We start from the raw sequence: 24,715 nt of genomic DNA on the forward strand, positions 1-24,715 counted from the left end.
TCTTCTAAACCATCATGAGGATTGTAAAACACACGATAAGCTTAAAACTATAGGGCTCAGATCCAAGTCAAACATTCTGTACAAAACAGAACATTCACTATATAAAAGTATTGGGACACCTGACCATTACACCAACAGGGACTTTTATGACATTGCATTCTATTACATAGCTATGTAGCTGGTCCCCTCTTTGCAGCTATAACAGCTTCCACTCCTCTGGGAAGGCTTTCCACAAGATTTTGGAGTGTTCCTTTGGGAATTTTTACCCATTCAACCAGTAGAGCATTTGTCAGGTCAGGCACTGTTGAGAAAGCATGGCTCGGAATCTCAACTCCAGTTCACTCCAAGGTTGTTCGATAGGGTTAATGTCAGGGCTCTGTGCGGGCCAGTCAAGTCCTTCCACATCAAACTCATCCAACTCATTCCAGTCATGCTGGAACAGAAAAGGGCCTTCCCCACGTTGTCTCCACAATACCAGTATATTCTGGCTGGAAATCTGAGGCTGGAACACACTAAGAAGGAACACAGAGAACTGCAGGATGAAGATGCTGTGAGATGACGACATCTGTGAGATTGGACCAGGAAGTGAGTGGTAAAATCACCTTTATTCAAACCATGGAAGAACATGTATACAGCAGACCAGGTGAAGCCTGCAGGAGGTGAAACGCGTTGTGGAAGAGCATTAAGGACATTCTATCACAAGTTGTAGAACTGTGTGCCCTACATAGAGACAATGAGGGGGAGGACTACCAGGACTTTTAAAGTACACGCTATTATTTTCTTTGTATACTTTGTTGGGTTGATTTTAACATAAGTTTACAAAAAAAATGTGATTTTACTACATCCTAGGATTTCCAAAGATTTGGTGTGCTACAGCTGCTACCTGCTTCAAAGAAGGGTCTGCCTACCCTATATTAGGCACAAGACACAACTCAGAGCCAGGTAATCTTATGGCTCGGAGCAAGGGAGCAAGAAACCACAGAAAGACTTTTAGGTGAAGTGCCGCCTTAAGGGCACAGTCGTGTGTTTTTCAGGAGCGCTTTTTTTAAAGGCTCCGTTTAAATTGTATGTACTCTGTAGGATATATATACTATCTACTTCTATATACAGACATACCGCACTATTATTTTTGTATTTCTGTTTTTTACGTTACATGTTACCACCCAGCAACTACTTATAAAGGGTACGTTTAAAAATAATATTTATTTTAGCGCTCCACACTTTTCTGGTGCGATAGTGCCAGAATATATATGTCTACATATATATTCTATATATATATGTCTAAAGACAGCTTGAAGGACTTGGGAGCAGGGATCCATGTGACCCCTCACTTTTAAAATTGTATGGTGTTTTATGCAATAAATCCTGTTTACTTGAGAATGAAGATGGGAATAATGTGACATCTCATATTTGAAAGAGAAACCTGAGAGGCCTAATTAGAAGCACTGAATATAGGAAGCGGTATACTGCTCATGAAAGAGTGAGTGCAATACATCTATCCTCCATACATATGTATAGCTGATATACGTTTGGAGATTCTACTTCTTACAGAGTGTTTCAACTGCTGGACATTACTTCATTATTTTTGCGTACATCTTCTATTTTAGATCCTTTCTAAGTTTAATTGCCTTGTAAAATTCTGCAGCAGTCTCACTCAGTTCCCATGGCAGTGATTCTCAGTTGAAAATAAGAAAAATCATTATACGATCTGGCAGCTCTTATTGAAATGGGTGCCAATGATGATGAATTTGAATTACAAACACGACTTAACACCAGGGGCAGGCTGGCCGGGGGGGGATCTCCCTGGGCCGGTTAAAAATTTTGAACCGGTACCGGGAGGCAGAAACACAGCGGGAACATGTAGTGCAACGCTACTTGACCCGGTGGTGGAATTGAGGTTGTTCGTTCACAGAGAGGAAGCTGCCAGTGAGGTAAAGGGAGTGCAAGAGGGAGGAAGTGAGTGAGAGGGTAAGGTAGGGAAGGTCTATGTATGTATATACATATATTAGAATAAGAATGTATGTATAAGTGTGTGTGTTAACATAAATGTGTAAGTATTTGTGTGTGTGAGCATGAATGTGTATGTGTGTGTGTGTGTTAGCACTGATGTGCTTGTGTCAGCGTCCTTTATCATGGATATGTAAGTGTTATCATGAATGCGTATGTGTAAGTGTTTGTGTGTTAACATGGATGTGTATGTGTAAATAGTGTGAGAGGAAGTTTATGTTAGCATGAGAGTGTAAGTGTGTGAGCATGAATGTGTATGTGTGAGAGGGAGCGTGTTTTAACATTAATGCGCGTGTCAGTGAGTATGAGTTAGTGTATGTGTAAGCATGTTTATGTGTTTTAGTGTGTATGTTTGCTTAAGTGTGTGTACATATGTGTGCCAGTGCTTTGTTTCCTTGCTCCCCAAGCGAGCAGGTGTCAGCTATTTGTTTCCTTGCCCCCCGGGCGAGAAGGTGCCCGCCTTCCCCTTCTAAACATCAAAGGTACAGTAATGCTAAACAGAATAATGCTCATATTGTAAGAAGCGGATAATACTTATTTTTGTAAATTGTTTTGCTGTACATGTTATACACATTTACAGACTATTTCTATATGTGTCGCTTCCATTATTCATTGCTCTTACTTGAGCCACCTCCTTCCCTCTCGAGCACCATAGAATGAGTCCTTCCCAAAATAAAAGCTTAAAAATACAAAACAAGGAAATTATGAAAGATAATTATACTTGGAGACTGGCCATGTGATTCTGTGATAATTCTCTTTGCAAGGGGTTTTAATCTAAATTAATATCTTCTTATCTTGTTTGTCATTGCTCCTTTCTCCCCCAAATCTAAGCCTTTTGCTGTATTCAATCAACAATGAAGTGAGTAATTATTTGTGTCATCAAGGAATTAATTGTTTAATGAGCACGTTAAACATAATTTAGACATTATTAATTTCCAGGAGAAATTGTTATATCCCAAGAGAGCACTTGACGGCAAGATTACACATATATGTATATAGCAAAACACTGCAGTGACCCGAAGGTAAACTTTCAGGCTATATGAACAGCTTACAGAGCTATTGCAGAACACGGCTTTACTATTTACACTATAGCATTTCAACAGTTCATGTTAGGGATGTTGGTAAAGTCAATAAAATAAAAAGTAAAATCAACACCAGACAAACGGCCCCATTCTCTAAAGACGTGTATAATTTTCGAGAGAGCCTGAAAGGGAAATTAAACACAAAATACCAGCTTACGCAACATGAAAAAGCATTCGAGTGGACTGCTGCAATCACATACAATGTTCCATTGTGTGCACAGAGCAAAACGCCATTTAAACTGCACTACAAGAAGAGCAACATGATGTATTGATCCAGAGAAAAAAAATGTAAATGTGCCCTCTGTGAAATCAGTAGGACTAAACCATAACACGCTAAGGTTTAAGCGCTATGGATTTACGGGCCACGCAGGCAGATCAACACATTTTGCAGAAAAAAAGGCGCATGAAATGTCTTGCGTGCTCTAAAATGTCCCTACTTATGGGGTATTCTCCAAGATAACAAACACTAAAGAGTGTCACACTTGTACGTAAGGTGCCAGGGAGCTTTAAGCTGAAATATAAACATCCACGGAGAGAAAATCACAAGAAACGCACCCAGAAGTTAGGCTCTTGCAAAAAATAATAACACAACAAATACGCAAGAAGCTAAAGAAAAACATATCACAACACACTTTCGTGCCAAGAGAACACAGCTGCAAGCCCCCTGCACACACTCCTATTCCTGGGCTTCTTATTGACTTTAGACCCTAAAATAAGTCTGTAGTGCATTGCCAAAAGGCGCGATACAAAGCCGATTATAGGTAAATACAATTAGAGATGGGCTGAATGGCCAACAGTACGTAGGTAACAGACAGAGTTTGGTAGCGACATGAAACACAGCCAAAGTTGTGACTGTTGTCTACACATTTATGACTGCTCAAACTGCACACAAGAAGAACATTGCCAAAGTGAAAAAAAACATCAATGTTACCTATACTCCTGTACAACAAACACTACTTCCAGATTGGGTGTCAGTAACCAATAATAATTCTTTGTGACAATAATGGCCCAAGTTAGCTTGAGGCGAGCTTTGGCTATCAATGGGCTTTAGAAAATAAGCCCCTGCAGCAAAATATCGAGTAAGTGATATGCAGTCCGTTCCTCTACTGTAGGAGCACTATGGAATCTATAAATAAACGTAATGTTATGTAAACCGTGGGTAGCACACGTTTACCTTCCCATTTCAAAAGAAAGTATAAATAAAATGATGTCGTGAACAAAAGTAACCTGACCTGGATTCAAAAAGTTAAACAAAGCAACCTACTAATGGCCTCTTACATAATTGGTCCTTCTGGAGGCATAGACTTTTAAACAACGGTGTAAAAGATGGTTGACATGGAATCTATCCATAAATCCAATTATCCTAGAGTCAAGATCCATAAAAACATATTACTCAGATACCCGAGTACGACTATAAGGGAGAGGAAATGAGCTAATTTTTCATACAAAGTACTTTCCATTATTCTAGGGGAACTTAAAAAGACTATTCTTTTCTGCTCTGACACTGTACTTCTATGGTATGTTCTCTACAATCATTACTGCACTGATGGAATTTACCTTCTTGAATCTGAATTCTGTTTCTGACTAACCATTAAATAATTAACACGTATTATAACATGCCACAAACGCAATGGGATCAGGTCTAAATATTCAATCCTACATTAAGTTTGGCAAATGGAGGGGTAGTAAAATCAGCCAGCCTTTGTATAACCATACTAAAAAAACCCCACAGATATCATCTTACGTACCTATCAGGGCTGAGCCCCCGAGATTAACCTGGAGTGTGTTTCCATTCTGAGATGTCAGCACATATGGTTCTCCTGGCACAAGTTCAGCAAACAGCATTTGTAGACGATCTACTCCATAGGTGTCGTGGGACAGACCTGGGGGATGTTTAAAACCATTATGGGTGAATGCCAACATCGGCCTGTCATTGGGGTCACATATTAAAACGGTGTATGAATTTCAGCTGTATTAATATTTAGCCATCAAAAGCTGCTAATCCGAAAATGAGGGCATTTTAACCATTACTGCACGATGAACGTATGGCTTTTTAAACAGTCTCATATTCCTTTTAGAATAGGCTTAAATAGTGCAAGAGGGGGGTTCTGTTCCTGCAAACAACTGTATGATGTTGAATCATGTTAAAGGATTTGTTGTTGGTATTGCAAACCTTATGACACACATACACACACCTACTCCCGACATACCCCCAGTCAAGGAACTTAAGGTTTATACCCCCTTAAAAATACACCTTGCCACTAAAACCTTTTTTAATTTAAAAAAAGAAAAACAAGTGAGAATTGAACCAAGGTTATGGACACAACCAACGCCTGTATTATTGAAGACGGGGTCTGTTGTGAACAGAAGGGAGAAGGCAAGTAGGAAGAAGTGAGCATCTCTTAATGACTATGCAGACTTTACTGTTAATAGGAGTACTATATTTGTGGCAATTCGGATCTTATATCAGTCCTTGGTCTGGTCTTAGATTAAGGCTAACGTTATGCCCATCTTATAGATGTTTCAATTCCCTCGCTGTATTTGCATCTACAACTTCTGAAGGGAGGCTGTTCCATTTATCTACCACCTTTGAACTAAAGGAAAAGAATCTAGTTTTAGATTATTGTTCTAACATATCTCCTCTTTTGAAATAAGTGTTCCTCCTGTACTTTGTGAACACATTATACTTTAACACATTATACTTAAGGTGTTTTTATAACCAAATCCATAGAAGGATTCATCAGAGCATTCGCTCTGTTTACTATGTACCTTAATATGCATTAATTGTCAGTGGGGCTGTTTGGGGCAGTGGACTGTCCCTTTAAGAGTAAAAAAATATGGTTAATTGCACTTTAATTTAAAGCTTATATTACAATAATTTGTTCTCATTGTAAACCAAATGACTTTTGAAGTGTCTCTGGAACACTCAAAAATTTGATGCCAGTTGGGTACACCTTGAGTTTACCTGTAACGAGAAGCTGGGTAGATTCGGACACTTCTCCATGCACGTTGGATGCTCTACACGTGTAGAGCCCCTGATCCAACTCGGTTACATTCCCAATGGATAGATACGAGTCGCTCACATGGGAGGCAGGGTGCAATCTGCTCTTATTTCTGTACCAAGAAACCTCCGCTTCGGGAAGTCCTACAAGAGAAACATTACCCATTGCAAATTATTGGCAGGAACACAACAATGCAGCTTTTTTCACAAGAATAATATTCAGTGCTGCCATTAGATTGAAAATCATTATATCTAATTGGAAAAGGGGCTCATGTTGTCGGTACCATAAAGGCTACTATTTTTAAATATACACAGACAGAAACTCAATATCCACCTTAACCAACTCAGTGCCAGAATGGTAAGGATCATACAATCTTCTGCCCATAACATGCTTGTTTCTACATTTTGATCATGCAAAAAGAAACAAAAATTATCTGTCTCTATTGAACACATCTAAGATGACTTTTACAGCTTCACCACTAGGTGGCGAGAGTACATTAGCCTCTGCACATTTACCCCCGAGAAGCAGCTTCTCATATATACTGTATGTATATATATATATATATATATATATATATATATATATATATACACACACACACATCTACACGTGTGTATATATATATATATATATATATATATATATACACACATCTACACGTGTGTGTGAAACTGAAGGAACACCTTTCGCAAATACATATTACTTATGTTAATTGTACTTAACTCTACAACTCCTATGCAGTTGGTTATGGCACAGTAGATGGCGCTTAAAAGCAGTGAGATTGATTAGAAAGCTGGGGTGTCCTGCAATTAATGCTGTAAACATTTAGAAATGCTCATTCTGGTTAATTATTTTGTGCAGATGAAGTCATATAATCAAGTACGCATTTTGCCCATACTAAATGAAAAAGAAGTCCATAAACATCCTATTCCCAAGAGCCAGAAATCAGGGAGCCTTCCTATGGACAAATGTGCCACATTTCCAAACCGCTTTAAATGTCCTTTTTCATTTACTCTTTTTAACTGCGGTATAAAAAAAAACCTGGGCCAAATACACCTTATGGTTTACCCCATCAATGTATGTATCATGCAAGCTGTATTCAATGAAAGCCACGTTCTTAGAAGTGCTCAATAATAAGAGATTACGACCACAAATTAAAAACAGATCTCTTGGTTGACGCACGAATGATGAAGATGGCTTCAGTTGCCCTAAAATGGAAAGTCCATTATGCTATTGTAACCTCCTGGGTTACACAATATTATCAACGTCATAATGAGATCTTCTCCTTCAGCTTATCAAAGCTTGTCAACAGCCTGGCTATTTGACTGTCTCCTCGCACTGGTATAGGAGCCAAATGTCATATTTGTATATTGCAGCTCATACTTCACTCCGATACTCACCCAGTGTATACTGTCTGCATAGAACACATCATAAAACGTCATGTCTACACTTTCCCATTGGAGACCATGCAGCCCTGGCATAACTCAAAATCTTGGAAGAAGATGTCTCATGGACATGTATGAACAATGAGCACGCTGAACCCTGGGCCATATGCTGATAAGGGTGCTGCATTATATGATGAGTATGTGTTCACAAGGATTTTAATGGTGTAATACATTATGCATGCAGAAATATTGTGGTTCAGAGAAGGTTCTAAAATACACCAGTTTATAAAGACCGAGAAAATTAACTGAAATGAAGGAAAAAGTTTTGTTTTCGGATGATGCAACTACTACAAGGAGACTGTTTTCTTCAAGCAAGAGGTGGCTTGATGTCCAGAAGCAACATAAGGTCTATAAGGTTAACTTTTAAATGACACTGATTTCCAAACAAAAAGCACAAGCTCTAGGATGTTTCAATAAATTAGGTATGCTAAAGGCTGCAACAGCGACAGTTTTCTTTTACATACATAAATAACGGAGAACCTATATGAGAGTTATCGGGTCTACACAGTAGAATCAGAAGGTAAGCCAAGTCTTTTTAATCCCACTGCGTATTTTTGGATTTCCATATCCTTCTTAACAAACACATTTTAAAAGGTTTATTAGATATTATATTTTTTTTTACTTTTTCCCTATACTGGTTGGCTATCCACAGCACAGCAAACAATGTATAGTATAATACAGGGGCGTCCAAGATGCGGCCTGCGGGCAAAATGCGGCCCGCGAAACCTTAAGGTGCGGCCCGCGTGAGATCGGCAGCCAGGATCACAAGAGCCCTGCTTACTTGTGGGAGGGTCTATTCTCTGCTCCAGTCCTGCTTCCTCTGTGGGGAGAACGAGGGAGGCCACGCCCCCTGCTGAAGTCTGTGAGCGGCATCGAGAGCTGTAGAGCAGGTAAGGGGGTGGGGTAGGTTGTGTGAATGAGTATATCTGATTGAGGGAATGAATCTGTGAATGAATGAATGTGTGTGTGTGTGTGTGTGTGTGTGTATGGATGTGTAAGTCAGCCAGTACATACTGAAACCTGGCTAGCTGCCCCCCTTGTGTATTGATGCTGCCAGCAGTATGGGGTCTGCACTTACAGCCACCCTGTACCAGCATTTACTGGCTGACTTGGCATGATAGGAGTGTGATTGCTAACAGCAATCAAAGTCCCATCATGCCTAGGTTCCAGCATTCACTGGTTGCCTGGGTATAAATAGAGTGTGTTTGCTGTTAGCAATCACACTCCTATCATGCCAAGTCATATTGTTGTTTTTTTTTGTCCAATTGTGGTGTGTTACTTTTAATAAAAGTGTGGTTACACACTAAAATTGGACAAAAAATACAATGCCCAGCCAACCAGTGCATGCTGGAATCTGGGTATGCCTGAGATTGCTGTTAACAATCATAATATATAATTTTTTTGTACAATTTTGGTGTGTAACTTACTTTTATTAAAATGTGTGGGGGGGGGTCACTTTCAGTTTCGGCTAAGTGAACCCTGAATTTTCGTTTTTGGTCACGAATTTTCATTTTAGTGCATCCCTAAAATAAATAGAACTATTTTATTTTTACTTTTCCAGAATCCTGAATTTGTAGGCCCAGAAATCAGTGAGAGGAAAAGTAAAGGTTTTGTGTCATTTACTTTATTTTAATCTGCATATTTTATTAAAGGCCATATTTTCTCTCAGTGAAAAATGAGTGCGGCCTTCGCACGCATACAATTCTGATGAAGTGGCCCACTGCAGAAAAAACTTGGACACCCCTGGTATAATATATAGCTGTATAGTAACCCCAGTAAGTATCCCGCTATGCAAAACAAAAGGCAGACTGTTAGCCTCCCATTTAGATGTGACCAAGACAGGGATAATTCCATGTAAAGTCAAAGTTATTGTCTTTAGTTCCATCAAACCAACTATGAGCTGGAAAACGGATTAACATGAAATGTATTTTACATTGATTAAATGCAGCTCTTTAAAAAGTAAACAGACATACAACATAAAGCCTTCTACTTCTAGAATGAGTTGATATTCCTGTTTGGCACGCACAGCTGTATTGCATGATGTGTTAATCCAATCATTCCTTGGGTCATTTTTTTTTATAGGCCCAAGACGCTAGTGTGTGACAGTGGGAGAAAAAACTAATGAGGTATCGCAAAGATCAGAACAATGTGTAACGCAAGATTCCCACGGACTCTTCCCCTTACATTTACTGGGGGGGAAAAATATTTATCCTAACTTGTTTACCCACAAGGTTTCATTCTTGCTGTGTGGGTTATAATTTACTTTTAATGGGGTAGCCCCATGGAAAAAAAATAATCTTTGAGGATAAAATATAGTGCTATAAACAGGAAATTGGGTTAGCATTGACAAAAACCTGGTTTATCTAATTTTGTTCCCTGCACAAACACCACAGTAAGACGATACTTTATGGCAATGTTAATGAAGTCCATTCCTCCATAGACTTTCATTAGAAAGAATGTATATCTGGGTGAGCCATTGTGTTGTTTTAATCTAGGCAGCATTATAAGGAGCAGGCGTGTTCAAGCAATCGCCCCAGAGGAATTATTTTATGTTTTTTCCCCCAGAGTAGACTGAAACAGTTATATTTATATTAGAAAGCATTAGGAAGCATGTTTTCCCCACTGTGTATATCTGAGTAGTGATGGTCTATACACCTTGTGTACATCATTACAATGGCACAAACCAAAGTATAACTGAATGGAAACTCTGAAAGTGGTTGACATTCTTCCTATAAATGACATTACCTAAACAATATAAAAAATACACAAATAATTTGCATCAAACTAAATAAATATAAAACATCAAACTAAAAAAATATATAAAAAAAACACATAGTAAAAACCTGTCAATAGTTATCTTACCAGCTACTTGACAGTGTATAGTAACATTGGTTCCTTGAACCGTCTTCACCACGTTTCCCACATCGACATTGATGGAAGGAGCATCAGTGTTGATCAAAGCATTCCTGGAGGTCTTTATTAATGGTTTTCCTAAACACAAGAAGCACTCTGTATATTACGGTGGCCCAAGGGTGGATAGTTTCAAAGAACATCTATCGAGGGGGAAAGTGAGCCTGGTCTTTAAAACCAAAACTGTCCGTAAACAGCAAATGTTAAGTCATGTTAACGTAAGACGATTGCATGGTGAGACCACAGGAGAGCTGGCCAGTATTAAAATGTCCATGCGGTAGAAGAGGTCAGGAATGTATGGAGGACTTCTCAGAGACTCATTGACACGCATGATTGATGTATCATGCTTTTGTGAAACTTGAGGAAAGGACATTATTTAGTACTTCATATTTAGGTAGTCATATTTGAAAAAGGTTGCAGTGGAATGAAAAAAGACCCAAAACAGAAAGAAGGAAAAAATTAGAAAAAGAGCATGTTTAATGTTAAGGTGGTAAAGTGGCATGTACCCTGTTTAACCCTGGACATGAGTATACACCATGACTTCTTAACAATGCCACAGAATCTCTTTTGCTCAACCATATACTTTATATATATTGTACAGAATTTAGACGAAATAGTTTTAGAAGCCTGACTGTATTCTGCCCTGACCAACCCTGGAAAAAATATAACCTATATTGGACTACATATTATTAAATCTTCCATATTTATTTATCTTCCTTAACATTCCAAATGTTATGGGATTCTCTTGGCATATTAGGCACATTTAGCTGAATCCCATTTAATGTGAGTCGTATTGTCTACATCAGTCTTTAGGATTAAGACCTAGACAAACACACACAATCACGCACATATCAAGCCCTTTGAACCTTGGGAATTGTAACTATATTCCAAAATAAAAAAAAGACATAATAAAAAACAAACCCCTTGATGTGTAAGCAACAATAGCCCACACGTGTGAAGAATGTAACTTGTATTTTAATATGGTTTAGTATATGCTACATACCTTCTAGAGTAATGGCAATAGAAACAGAAGCATATCCCAATGAGTTGGTTGCATTACATGTGTAAAACCCAACATCAGCTCCAACTGGCTCCAGAATCTGCAGGGAGTCATCTGACTTTAGAAGGATCCTGATTAAAAGAGATTAATGATAGGGAAAAAATAATCTATTGCATCAAAACATAAAAAGATATGTACAAAAGTATGTTGTTTCAATAGAGAGTATGTTTTCATACACACACACATATATAAAACATAGCGACTGAATATTTTTTTTATTTTGTTATAGGGCAATCATAAGGGCTTGATTTGAGATTGATTCAGGACCAACTGCTATCAGTTTATATAATTAGTCATTTAGAAAAAGGATACATTTTAGTTACACAAACATGTAATTATTGTGTCCTTTATGTCTGGTGAACACTGTGACAATCATACCCAGCAAACATTAAAAGCTCCAAGAAAGGAAGGACATCAGTTGAGGAAAGAGGCATAGAGGTATTTGTATCCCAAAGGGGTACAACAGTGGCAGTCTTGGACTGGTAATATACATAAGTCCTATGTTAGCTTGTTCACATATGATACTAGCATATGTATGACCACACTACCACAAGACTAGTCTAGATTTGTATTCCATGATACTGCTATGAAACTCTGCAAATGTGACAGCCAGCCAACAGATTAGATCCCCTTCATTCACCACAGACTTCCACATTGAGTTGACATAACTCCTACTGTGAAGGGAAAAATGATTTAATCCCCTGCTTATTTTGTATGTTTGCCCACTGACCAAGACATGATCAGTCTATAATGTTAATGGTAGGTTTATTTGAACAGAGAGGGACAGAATAAGAACAAAAAAACAGAATAACACATTTCAAATAAGTTATAAATTAATTTGCATTTTACTCAGTGAAATAAGTATTTGACCCCTTTGCAAAACATGACTTAGTACTTGGTGGCAAAACCCATGTTGGCAATCACAGAGGTCAGACGTTTCTTGAAGTTGGCCCCCAGGTTTGCACACATCTCAGGAGGGATTTTGTCCCACTCCTCTGGATCCTCTCCAAGTCATTAAGGTTTTGAGGCTGACGTTTGGTAACTCGATCCTTCAGCTCCCTCCACAGATTTTCTATAGGATTAAGGTCTGGAGACTGGCTAGGCCACTCCAGGACCTTAATGTGCTTCTTCTTGAGCCACTCCTTTGTTGCCTTGGCCATGTGTCATTGTCATGCTGGAATACCCATCCATGACCCATTTTCAATGCCCTGGCTGAGAATGAGGTTCTCATCCAAGATTTGATGGTACATGGCTCCATCCATCGTCCCTTTGATGTGGTGAAGTTGTCCTTTTCTCTTAGCAGAAATACACCCCCAAAGCATAATGTTTCCACCTCCATGGTGGACGCTGGGGATGGTGTTCTTGGGTTCATAGTCAGCATTTCTCCTTCTCCAAACACGGCGAGTTGATGCCAAACATCAACATTTTAGTCTCATCTCACCACAACACTTTCACCCAGTTCTCCTCTGAATCATTCAGATGTTCATTGGCAAACTTCAGACAGGCCTGTACATGTGTTTTCTTGAGCAGGGGGACCTTGCAGGCGCTGCAGGATTTCAGTCCTTCATGGCGTTATGTGTTACCAATTGTTTTCTTGGTGAATATGGTCCCAGTTGTCTTGAGATCATTGAAAAGATACTCCCCTGTAGTTCTGGGCTGATTTCTCTTTGTTCTCATGATCATTGAAACTCTACGAGGTGAGATCTTGCATGGTGCCCCAGACCGAGGGAGACTGACAGTTATTTTGTGTTTCTTCCATTTGCAAATAATAACACCAACTGTTGTCACCTTCTCACCAAGCTGCTTGGCGATGGTCTTGTAGCCTATTCCAACCTTGTGTAAGTCTACAATCTTGTCCCTGACATCCTTGGACAGCTCTTTGGTCTTGGCCATGGTGTAGAGTTTGGAATCTGATTGATTGCTTCTGTGGACAGGTGTCTTTGATATATAGGTAACAAACTGAGATTAGGAGCACTCCCTTTAAGAGAGTGCTCCTAATCTCAGCTTGTTACCCGTATAAAAGACACCTGCGAGCCAGACAACTTGCTGATTGATAGGGGAAGAAATACTTATTTCACTGAGTAAAATGCAAATTTATAACTTGAAATGTGTTATTCTTTTTGTTGTTATTCTGTCTCTCACTGTTCAAAAAAACCTACCATTAATTATAGACTGATCATGTCTTTGTCAGTGGGCAAACGTACAAAATCAGCAGGGGATCAAATAATTGTTTCCTTCACTGTACATCCATCATAACCCGGGAGAAGCCTTCTAATGCTAGCAATACCGTGACAGCAGGTGGCATATAGGTCCAAATGGAGGCAATGAAATTATGAACCATTGGAAAATCTATTACATGTCCGATTGGCTAAGTCAGGGATTTTAAAGCCAGCACTAAATTTCGTTAATGCTTATTTTACATGGGGTCTACATTCCCAAATAAGTTCTTTTATCTAAGAAGAATCCATATGTGCTTGCTAACTTACAGTCTGTAGGAAACTTTCTCAGGAAAGCATGATTATAAGCAGAAGCAAAGAGAGAACATCAAATGATGTATTCACTAAAAAGGGATCCATTAATATTGTTTGAATGTTACCAGCTCATTTTCTTAGAATTAAAGTTTAAAAATCAATGGTATGTTGGAAGGTTATATTAAGGTTAAAAAGTGAAAACAGTAATAACATGGATCAAGATCTCAAAATCACAATGGGAGTAATTTATAAAAAAAAATGGGGAAGTTTAAAAAGCGGCCTTGACGACTGGACCATTTTATTGGTTGTTACAGAGTCCACATTTCACATTTTGGCACCAAAATCACTTTTCCTGCATAAGCTCCAATATTTCTCAAGTGCATGACATGTTTACAGTCTACTGCTATGAAAACTGCGTCCTTAATTTGGGCTTCATATAGAAACACATGATGCCTCAGCAGGAGATGGGAAGTATTTAGCGGCGATGGCTCTCCATGGAGGTAAGGCTAAGGTTTCAAATGTTTTCATAAGGCTTTTCTAAGACAACTGATTTCATTGCACTTGAATGCAACCAGAGCAATGGACAAGCAGACTACAAAACGCGTAGACAACGGTTGGTCCTCCACTGGCCACTAATACAAATATCCTCACAAGTAAAGAACAAGAACATGCTCAGTTACCTCAAATTCATTGTGCAATTTACAAGTCCGAGTAGTTCCTACAATGTGATCATGTACATGGCACAATTGCCACAGATAAGTACCTAATAGGGCTGCTTTAAAAGAGCACTTTCCTTTCTGTTCTGTAAACCAAACGTTAAAAACTGTGCGTGCCAACACAGCCGAAATTCAAGATACAATCAATTATAGAAGTATCATATTGCTATTTTGTTTTTAACTCTGGAGTAATTGACAATGCATTAGGGCTCCATAAATCATTACTGCACTTGGCAGTTTGCTGAAGAACTACCGGTACTGCAAAATTAATCCCAGAAGTGACCTAATGTTAAGTCTTTGTAATGCAAACACACCAGGCTGTTTTTTTGGATCCGAGCACAGTATTAAAATTTCTAAACACGAAGCAGTGGTGAAAAGCACAAGTGGAGATATCTGAATACAATTAATACTACTACTGACACACAAATGCAGCCCAAGCATGGCTACCTATAAGGTAAAGAGGCGCATATAAAGTGGTTAATGCCTGCTGTCCCATGTTCATCTTTTATACAAAGACAAATTAGCAACAAGGAAAAAATATCCTGTGCTCGCATTTGAAGAACTTTAATTTGGAGAACTTGCACATTCAACTAATAATCCTTATGCAATGGATTCGGAACCTTGTATATGCATACAGTACTACATAGTTACATATTGCATGAGGTTGAAAAAAGTCCCTCAAGTTCAACCCTTCTACCTAACCTTCCTACTCTTGATAAAAAAAACACCTTATTAAGCTACTTTGAATCAGGGGGGGAAATTCCTTCTTGACTCCAAAAGGCAATCGGATTTCTCCTTGGATCAAGAAGCTCTAAAATATTACCGTATTCGCTCGATTATAAGACAAGGTTTTTTTCAGAGCAAATGCTCGTCTTGTAATCGGGGTCGTCTTCTAATCAGACCTCAAACAGAGGTCTGACTATGAGACTAAGATCCAGATTCCCTGCAGCGCTGCAGGGAATCTGGATCCTCCGGTCTGGTAACCTCAGCTGCTACCGGGCGTCTATCAGCGAGCGACGTGAAAGCGCGGGCAGCAGCGTACCTTTCCCTGAATAGCGTGCTCTCACCATGGGGGACGCCTCCTCCGCACCGCGATAGCCCGCCCACTGCCGGGGAGCAGAGCCGGTTGAGGGAAATCATTGATCTTGGCACGGCACTCCAGAAGCAAGACCCTGTGGGACCCAGGCGGCACTGTGCCGTCCCAAAGTCAAAGGCGGATCCGGTAGATTTACCGTTTTAATTTTCTGGAAGAGGGGCCTAGCGGGGTCACAGCGCGTCATGCCCTAATGCCGTGGGAGACGCAGTATACCAAGCGCCTGCTGAGCCATCGCGGTGAGTGCTTTAGTTGTTTGAGTGCATGTCTTGGTTTGGAAGTGTGTCTGAGTGGGTATATTAGTGTCTGGGTATGTGTGTCACAGTGAGTATGTAAGTGTATTGGTATGTAAGTGGGTAAATTAGTGTCTGGGTGTGTAAGTGTCCCCCTATATGCCACTCTGCCTCTAGAAATGCCTTATACCCCCTATATGCCACTCTGTCCCATGATATGCCTTTTAACCCCCCAGAGTGGCATATAGGAGGGTAAAATGCATATCAGGGAGGCAGAGTGGCATATAGGGGGTATAAGGCATTTCTGGGGGCAGATGTGCATAACTGGGGGGCAGGTTGGCAAATTAAAGGACATGAAACAAAAAAATATTTTTCTCAATCATAGCATAGCATATTATTAAATATGAAAAAATAGTTTACATAAATTAATATTTACTAGTAAAACTTTTTTCCTATAGGGTCGTCTTATAATCAGCCTTTTTTTCCTAAATTAATATTCAGATTTTGGGGGGTCGTCTTATAATCAGTCTTATATTTGAGCAAATACGGTAATTCTATTTATATCCCTGTATGTCATGCCTTTCTAAAAAAATATCCAGACCCATTTTTGAAGGCATCTAATGTATTTGATAACACCACCTCCCTTGGCAGTGAATTCCATACCTTTATTGTCCTTCCTGTAAAGAAAACATGGGTCTAACAAACTAGACAGAGAGATAAGTATTATGTATATTTTTTTTTAATTTTTTAAGCATACTTTATTTTCAAGAACTGAAACTATTAATAACATTGAACACTCAGCCAACATATGTGTTCAAATCAGACTACGTATTATGTATGTATGTATGATGGACAGGTAGATTTCCAAAAATCTGGGGATCAGCCAATAAGTTTGAGGACCCAGCTTTTTTTCCCCAGAGCCATGAAAAGAAGCATCCCCAGTTAATATGTATAGGTACGTGATAGCAATGTAATTTTAAAAGCCATGGGTGCTAGCATTTTCTGGCCATACGTTATACATTACCCAACCATAACTTAGTAAAACTGAACAGAATATAAACATACCTGTTACTATATTTTACTTCCACACCATTTTTTGACCAGCTGATAACCGGCTTTGGATTTCCACCTGCTTCACAATGAAGGAGAACACTGAGTGTTCCACTAGCCAAAGCCACTGTTTGTCCTATATGAGTGACAACCTCAGAGGCTGAGAACTGTTGGGCAGCGGATATCTTCCTCAAAATGACTGGTTTCCTGAGGGCATGTTCTGAGACTGACTCATGAGCCTCAGTCACATCAGCTTCCATTGATGAAGCCATCCATGAGCTAGAGAAACCAGAAACTTGTTTGTACAATGAATGTTCTGAGATTGCCGGACTAAGCTTTTTAGGTTCTGCCTTGAATATAAGGGGTTCACGACTTTCTGCATGGTTTCTCATCAGTTCTTGAGCTAACTCTGTGAGAAGCCTGTTGTTTTCTTGGAGATCCTGCGATGATATAATGAACTCGTCCAAGCGCTTAAGGTCCATGACAAATGTGTAAGGCAAAGAGTTGTCAACTTGGTCTTCTTCCGATGAGATATTTCTCTCAAATGATTCTTGCGGTTCTGATGGATCCACAGTCACGTCAGACCAGACTTTAAGTGCCAGAAGACGTGAGACAATATTATCATACAGACTGCTAGGATCTACTATTTGTTTGTCACTCTTACTTCTGTTAAGTAAATTACTATTATATTGTTTCTCTGGGCGATTATAGGCTTCATTCTTCTTGATTTTCTTCATAGCTTCTTCTTCTCTTAATCTTGGTGTGTGAGAAATAATCTTATCATTGTCCCCAATAAGTTTAATGACAAAATGTTCCTGGCTAGGCCCAGCCATACATGTATAAACACCAGTGTCTGTGGACCTGAGGTGATGAATTTTGATATAGCCATGAGGTGCAACACTAACATGCTCAGAACTGATCAAATGCTTGCCATCTTTTTCCCAAATGATTAGTGGTTTTCTAAACCTCCGCACAGGACACCGAAGTACAAGGGAGGTCTTTGGAAGAAGGTAACCATACCCACCAACAACTAACTGTAACTTCTTTTGTTTTTTGAGTTGAATGTAAATTTTTCTGAGCCCTGTGATGTGGGGATTAGTTTTCTGTGCAGGCCTGGGTCCTATAAAACAAAAATGAATAGTAATTATTGAGTATATTCATCAAATATTAATAACTGAACTCTGCAGTAATAGAACCCACACATACATCACAGCTAAAAAGAGAGAAGTTATTGTCCACAAATATCAACGACATAAGAAATATATTTTAATGGAACATATATTTCATACTAAACAATTCCAGAGAAAAAGAAATTACTGTGAATGAAACACCAGCATCAATAAGATGGTACATACTTGTGCAAGCTGTCAATGAACAAGCTCGGACCAATGGATGAAGAGGAGAGTCTAAGCACATTGAAGAATCTTCCACAATATAGTCTCCAGTTTTCAGCTTCTTCTTGCAAACAGCACGTTGAGTCTGGGTTCCTTCTCCACAGGTTACCGAGCACTGCAATTAACAGTCCATTCTGTTACTTCACCCTATTATTGTCGTCTTCTGTCCCACTAAGAACATCATCATCAAGGTAATACACAAGGCTGTACCTGAGACCATTCGGTTAGATGCCACTCTGCAGGACAGTCCGCATTCATACACAACTCCTGAGAGGCAGGTTTCACAGCAGAGCAAAATGTTTCTGGCAATTCCAAGATGCTTCCATCAGATAGACGCTGCTTGCAGAGGACTTCTCGGGTCTGTATGCCACCACCACATGTCTGCGAGCACTGTTGCAATAAAAGGGCCAATTAGAGCCAAAGCAGGTATGCAAAGAAAAACTATAGGTCAAAAAGTCATGTTAATACCATAAAAAATATTTACAAAACAATTTCTGATACAAGAACACATAGATATATTTCCAGTAGTACAACTGGTGAACTGTTACGTTCCATTGCATATTAAGCCACACTGTATATTTATAAAGAGATATTACTGGGGAATTGTTTGGATGAAAGCCAGACTGAAACTTAATCCTGATGAAGAGCAACGTATTCTATGTAATCAAAGACAACATATTGTCTGAAAAGTAAATTTACTTGTATAATAATTACTAGGTTGGGGATGAATTTTCCAGTAGTATATGCAATACAGACAATATATATATACAGTATATACTGTATATTTCTTCTGAGAAAATCAAGTCTTCTTTAACTCAGGTCTTTTTTTTTACTATATTAAATTAAAAAGCTTCTCTTTTTCCACATTTTATATATGTTCCTAAAGCGATTGATCCTTTGAAAAAAAAAACAACATACATTAATAAATGTGAGAGAGCATAAAAACAATGCGCTAGTGTGAAGAATTTAAATCATGGAAAAATACCATGAAGAGTCAAACTGTAAGTCGTGACACATGAATAAGATGCTTGTAAAATAACCATTTAATGGATCCTATCTGGAAAACGCAGTGATGCACAGACTTAACAACTAACGATCCATATGCTCTAGATTACAACTTGTTGTTGGGACTTTTGGTAGTTGTACTCACTGTAGCGACCAATGGAACTGGCCAACCAGTAGGAACACCCCGCTTTTCATACTGAATTTCTTTTTACAAATAACTGTGTGAAATTCATGCCTTCTTTATTCTAAATATATATTCACATTAGGAATAAGTGCAACACAAGTGGCAGGAACATGTGTTTGAACCACGGAAGGGTCTCTCTGGAATTCAGGAATGATGTAGTAGGTACATGGAATCTATAGATATATCCTTGTAGAGATTGCCATAGAAAGTAACTAATTCCCTCTAAGTGATAAAGACTCATGGTTACAGAACATGGATCCCTCTACCCTCCATTCCTACAAGTTGATCATCTACTCTCTTCTCTGTTTCTTCAAGAAGAAGAAGAGCCTACAGCACTCAAGTTCCATGATCATCGCGTTGATTGGTGCTGTATGTATATACGCTTTGTATAATAAATTGAGAAGACATAGCAGATGTGATCCTTGCATAATGTGGCTTTTATAACATTTATATATATCCTGATTTGGAAATATTAAGTATAGCATTTTGATTGCATGTTATTTCTACAGAAAACATGACAAAGATGGACAGGACTAAATTTCTACATACTTTACGACACAATTGTTAGTTATTCTGCATCCATTAGGTACAGATTTGTTTATTACCGTATTTCCTCGATTATAAGACGACCCTGATTATAAGACGACCCCCCAAAATCTAAATATTAATTTAGGAAAAAAACAAAAAGCCTGAATAGAAGACTACCCTATAGGAAAAAAAAGTTTTACCAGTAATTGTTAATTCATGTAAACTATTTTTTCATATTTAATAAAAGCTATGATTGAGAAAAATATGTATTTTTTTATTTCCGTTTATTTGCCAACCTGCCCCCCCAGTTATGCACATCTGCCCCCAGAAATGCCTTATACCCCCTATTTGCCACTCGTCCCCATGATGTGCCTTTTAACCCCCTATATGCCAGAGTGGCATATAGGGGTTAAAAGGCATGGGGCAGAGTGGCACATAAGGGTTAAAAGGCATTTCTGGAGGTATATATATATATATATATATAACTGCTAACAGCAATCACACTCCTATCAAGCCAAGGCAGCCAGTACATGCTGGTACCTGGGGAAGATAGGAGTGTGAGTACAGCCTCCCTATGCCATGCTACCACCCCCACCCCCTTACACATCCATGCTATCACACACACACACTCATTCACAAACATTTAAATACTCATTCGTTCCATTAATCACACATACTTGCTCAAAAACCCTCCCCCACCCCCTTACCTGAACTGCAGATCTCCCACTCGCAGACTTCTCCAGGGGCCCTACTGTGTGACCAACTTCTCTGGCCCGGCCCCAGAGGAAGGAGGGGGGAGGTACAGTTATGTGACACTCTTCTAGCTTCCTGTTCTCCTGCTGCTAGCAGAAGAGAGGCTGCTCACGACCAAAGCACCGGTAAGCAGCCTGGCCCCAGCGGACATTTTTTTGAGGTCTGATTAGAAGACGACCTCGATTATAAGACGAGGGGTATTTTTCAGAGCATTTGCTCTGAAAAAAACCTCATCTTATAATCGAGCAAATACAGTATTATTATTATTATAAAATCTGACCCCCTGATTTACGGCTTGATTTGATTTACAGCTACATTCTTAAAAAGGAGTCATTTGAAGTTTGATATTTGTAGTTTTATATCTGGACACTGACCAGTTGGCTGCCCCTAATTTAGAGGAAACACAAAAGGTGGTGGTACCATATATTAGGAATAAGCAGTTGATCATGTCTTCTTTTGATCTATGCGGTAAAAGTGAGGATAGAAGGGTAGGGCATATGAATGTGTGATACATTTTTTGCTTAGTGAACCAATATCTAATACGACCCTTGGGTGGCTTGATTAAATACCCGTTTGAGCCGGGATAACCAGCTACCAGCAGGACAGTGCAGTACAGTACTGGCATACCAAGGGTTAACACATCCATTTCTTCTGGCTTGTGTAAGTTTTTGGCACGGTGTCCCATCCTATAAAAAGCTGCTGAAAACAAGATAAACCCATTTTTGGCGTATCACCAAAAAAGAACAATCTTTAAATAAATACGGGTTTAAATTTATATGGCTTTTTCTTTATCATCTTGAAGGATATAAGCTTTGATTATAATAAACTCATCTGCCAAGAAACAGACGGCTTTTAAATTTATCCAGACTGCCTTCCTTTTCATCCTCTCTCCTTTCTTTTTCATACTAGGGGCTGAAAACTTAATTTAAAGCTCTTTGTTGTGGAATCAGTTAAAATTTGATCTTTCACCTGTTCAAGGAGCTTTCATTGAAGTGATTGCGGGGGAAATATGGTACGGATGCAACAAACCCTAAATAAATTCAGATTCTCGTAAAAAAAAATAAATTATAGAGGAATTGTATCAAAATTAGCTATGAACGTAGAATGTTCTACATGTGTCTTGAGAAAGGAACAAAACTTACTGGTTTTTATGCTATGCAGATGCGGATACTCTGCATAGCCCCACATTTTACTAAACATATAAAGCAATCAATGTCTTAGCAGATATCGCAACACCTTTCTAATGTATATTTAGCAAAGGTTTTAAAGTGACAGCTCAAAATTAAAAGCATGTTGGCAAATTTGGAACATGTAACTGTAACATATTAAAAAGTCATCTTTTTCCCCCATTACATAAAAAACCCACTTAATAACCAGACGGCTATACTGTACACATTTTGGCTTCATAGAAATTCTTCTTCTTTTTTTTTGGAAGAAACCCAAACTAACACCACTGGCAATTATTACTCCTGCTACGTTAAGCGCTTCTATTTTTTTACATTGCACACATGCAGTAGCTTCAACCCGAGTTTATCATCTACTGAGACGGATATTAAACTTTATCCTGTTAAAGCTGTGACAATTTTAGTGGTACTTATTATCTCAGAGTATACAGCGGGGGTGTCAATCTTAAAGAGACGCTTCAGCCACCATATGCACTTTAAAGCATATAATAGCAACAAATGCATGGGGGGGGGCCTGCGTTTGACTCTTTCCTCGGCTCCACCTTGGTAAGGGTTCTGGAGGGGTTCTCAGGAATCACCTATGCCCATAAAACGTTAACCAGCCAATCAAATGAATGCACATTAAAGTGCTCATATGATACTTTAGACTGTCCCTTTAATAAGATATTCTTCCCTTCTGTTAAGTAACTACTCCACCTTGGCTCTGGCTTCCTTTACGATGGGGAAAAAGGAGACACTTTATTTTAGTAGGCTGTAAAGTTCAACTGAGCAAAAGAACTTCTCAAGCAAGAGCTTTCCACAGTGATTTCAGAAGCAGAAACAGATCCCTTTGAAAGACGAAAGGTTTCTGGACAAGGATTCCAGAGCAAAACAGTCTTTGCAAAGTTTTAAACCAGGAAACTGTACCCCATGATACATTTACAATATTGTTTTGTTTTTTTATTACTTTTATTGTGATGCATACTACCTAGAATTTTCTCAATAAGTTGCAAAAAAATATACTGCAAGAGGAACAAACTTTACGGTCACTCACAGTCCATTATTTTAGGTACTTAGTTGGGCCCAACTAGCAGCGAGCAAAGCGGTGATACTTATTTGAGACTATCCAGTAGACTTGTGCATTCGGATTCATATGAATTGCAAATTTACTTAATTTTCGTACGAAGCCCCAAAAACAAGGTCAGACACCCCACAAATCGGACAAAAACGAAGCAAAAAGCTCAGAATTTTCATCCGAAATTCAACTGTCCACATTCACTCCCACGCTCTCTAAATGTTTCCGCACCTTTTCTGCCATCCACTTCTGCCACCCGGTTCCATATCTTCTTCTGCATCTACTCTCTTTGTGGCGCCAATCGGAGAAGAGGACGTCACTGAAAGGGCCAACTGAGGGCAATATGGCAGCGCTTAGAGGCAACATCCTCTCGTGATCATCCAATTGGAGGACGTCATTCCCAAATTAAAAATGACCCTGAATTTTGGCCGACCCAAATGAGCAGGGAACGAAATTCATTGCGCGAAAACGAATTGGCCAAAAATGGAAAAATTTGTCCAAAACATTTTTGTCTCATTTGCACATGTCTACTACCCAGCGATAGGTGACTTTGGTCATTGTAACAATTATCAGTAATTTCTCTTATGCCAGCCTAGGATTGTCACGGTTGACTTGCAGTTGGGTCATACAGGCCTGGACCACCCGACCAACTGGCCTAATCAGCACCTGTCTTGACATTATAAACCATTGCTTTACTGTGATATATCTCTGCCTTACCTGCTTCCATTCCGAAGTATACCAGACTGGTGGACAATCAAAACGATTGCAGGCCTGAACTAATGTAGGTTTTGGTTGGCTGCAGAAATCGTCTCCCAAGACCACTGTCTCGTTTGTTTCTCTTGACAAGAGATGAGAGCAAAAGACATCTCTGGTTTGCAAACCCACGCCACAAGTCAAACTACACGAGCTCCAGTTTCCGATATCCCACCTGGTGAAATAACAGAAAGTTGGGACAGCTGTTTAGTGCTGTTACAGATTGTTACACATAGCATTGTTTTAGTATCATAGGAATACACTGGTTTCAGAAATGGCATATTTAAAACATTTTCCATACGTATGTAAAAATTTCAACTCATAACTTAGAAAAGTGATAACTGGCAATAAATGATGGACAAGCCTGTACTGGCAAAAAAGTGTTGTATTGCCCTCTTTTAACCCCTTCGTGACAAAGGCTGATTTCTGCGCTGCTCGTGTTTAGCTGTAATTTTCTTCTTTCCCGTTTACTGAACCCACACACATTAGATATTGTTTTTTTCAGGACAAGAAGGGCTTTCTTTAGATGACATTGTTTTGATTGTATCATATTATTTACTATTAAAAAAAGTATAAAATATGGTGAAAAATTTAGAAAAAAATGACTGTTTCTAACTTTTAGTTGAAAAATCTTTTAGTCATCTATAAAAGGTAATAAAAAAACCTGCTAAATAGATTCTACTATTTGTCCTGAGTTTAGAAATACCCAATGTTTTTATGTTTTTTTGCTTTTTTCTGCACGTTATGGAGCAATAAGTACAGGTAGCGTTTTGCTATTTCAAAGCCATTTT

At 38.9% G+C, this 24,715-nt stretch overlaps 1 protein-coding gene across 1 annotated transcript in view; it reads right to left on the reverse strand.

Annotated features, from left to right (window-relative positions):
* Positions 1-24,099, reverse strand: part of LOC149276738 (ADAMTS-like protein 1) — a gene marked incomplete at its 5' end in the record, with an annotated part of 34,551 nt that extends 10,452 nt beyond the window's left edge. The window contains 8 exons of the mRNA XM_089503356.1: positions 4,838-4,972; positions 6,055-6,234; positions 10,399-10,527; positions 11,450-11,577; positions 17,085-18,189; positions 18,425-18,578; positions 18,674-18,853; positions 23,889-24,099. Of these exons, the coding sequence (XP_089359482.1) occupies positions 4,838-4,972; positions 6,055-6,234; positions 10,399-10,527; positions 11,450-11,577; positions 17,085-18,189; positions 18,425-18,578; positions 18,674-18,853; positions 23,889-24,099 (2,222 nt within the window). The remainder of the gene's footprint in view (positions 1-4,837; positions 4,973-6,054; positions 6,235-10,398; positions 10,528-11,449; positions 11,578-17,084; positions 18,190-18,424; positions 18,579-18,673; positions 18,854-23,888) is intronic.
* Between the last annotated feature and the right edge of the window lie 616 nt (positions 24,100-24,715).

This window comes from Sceloporus occidentalis, unplaced genomic scaffold (assembly GCF_023333645.1).
Source record: "Sceloporus occidentalis isolate IW3139 unplaced genomic scaffold, rSceOcc1.0.p SCAF_227, whole genome shotgun sequence".
Lineage (NCBI taxonomy): Eukaryota > Metazoa > Chordata > Lepidosauria > Squamata > Phrynosomatidae > Sceloporus > Sceloporus occidentalis.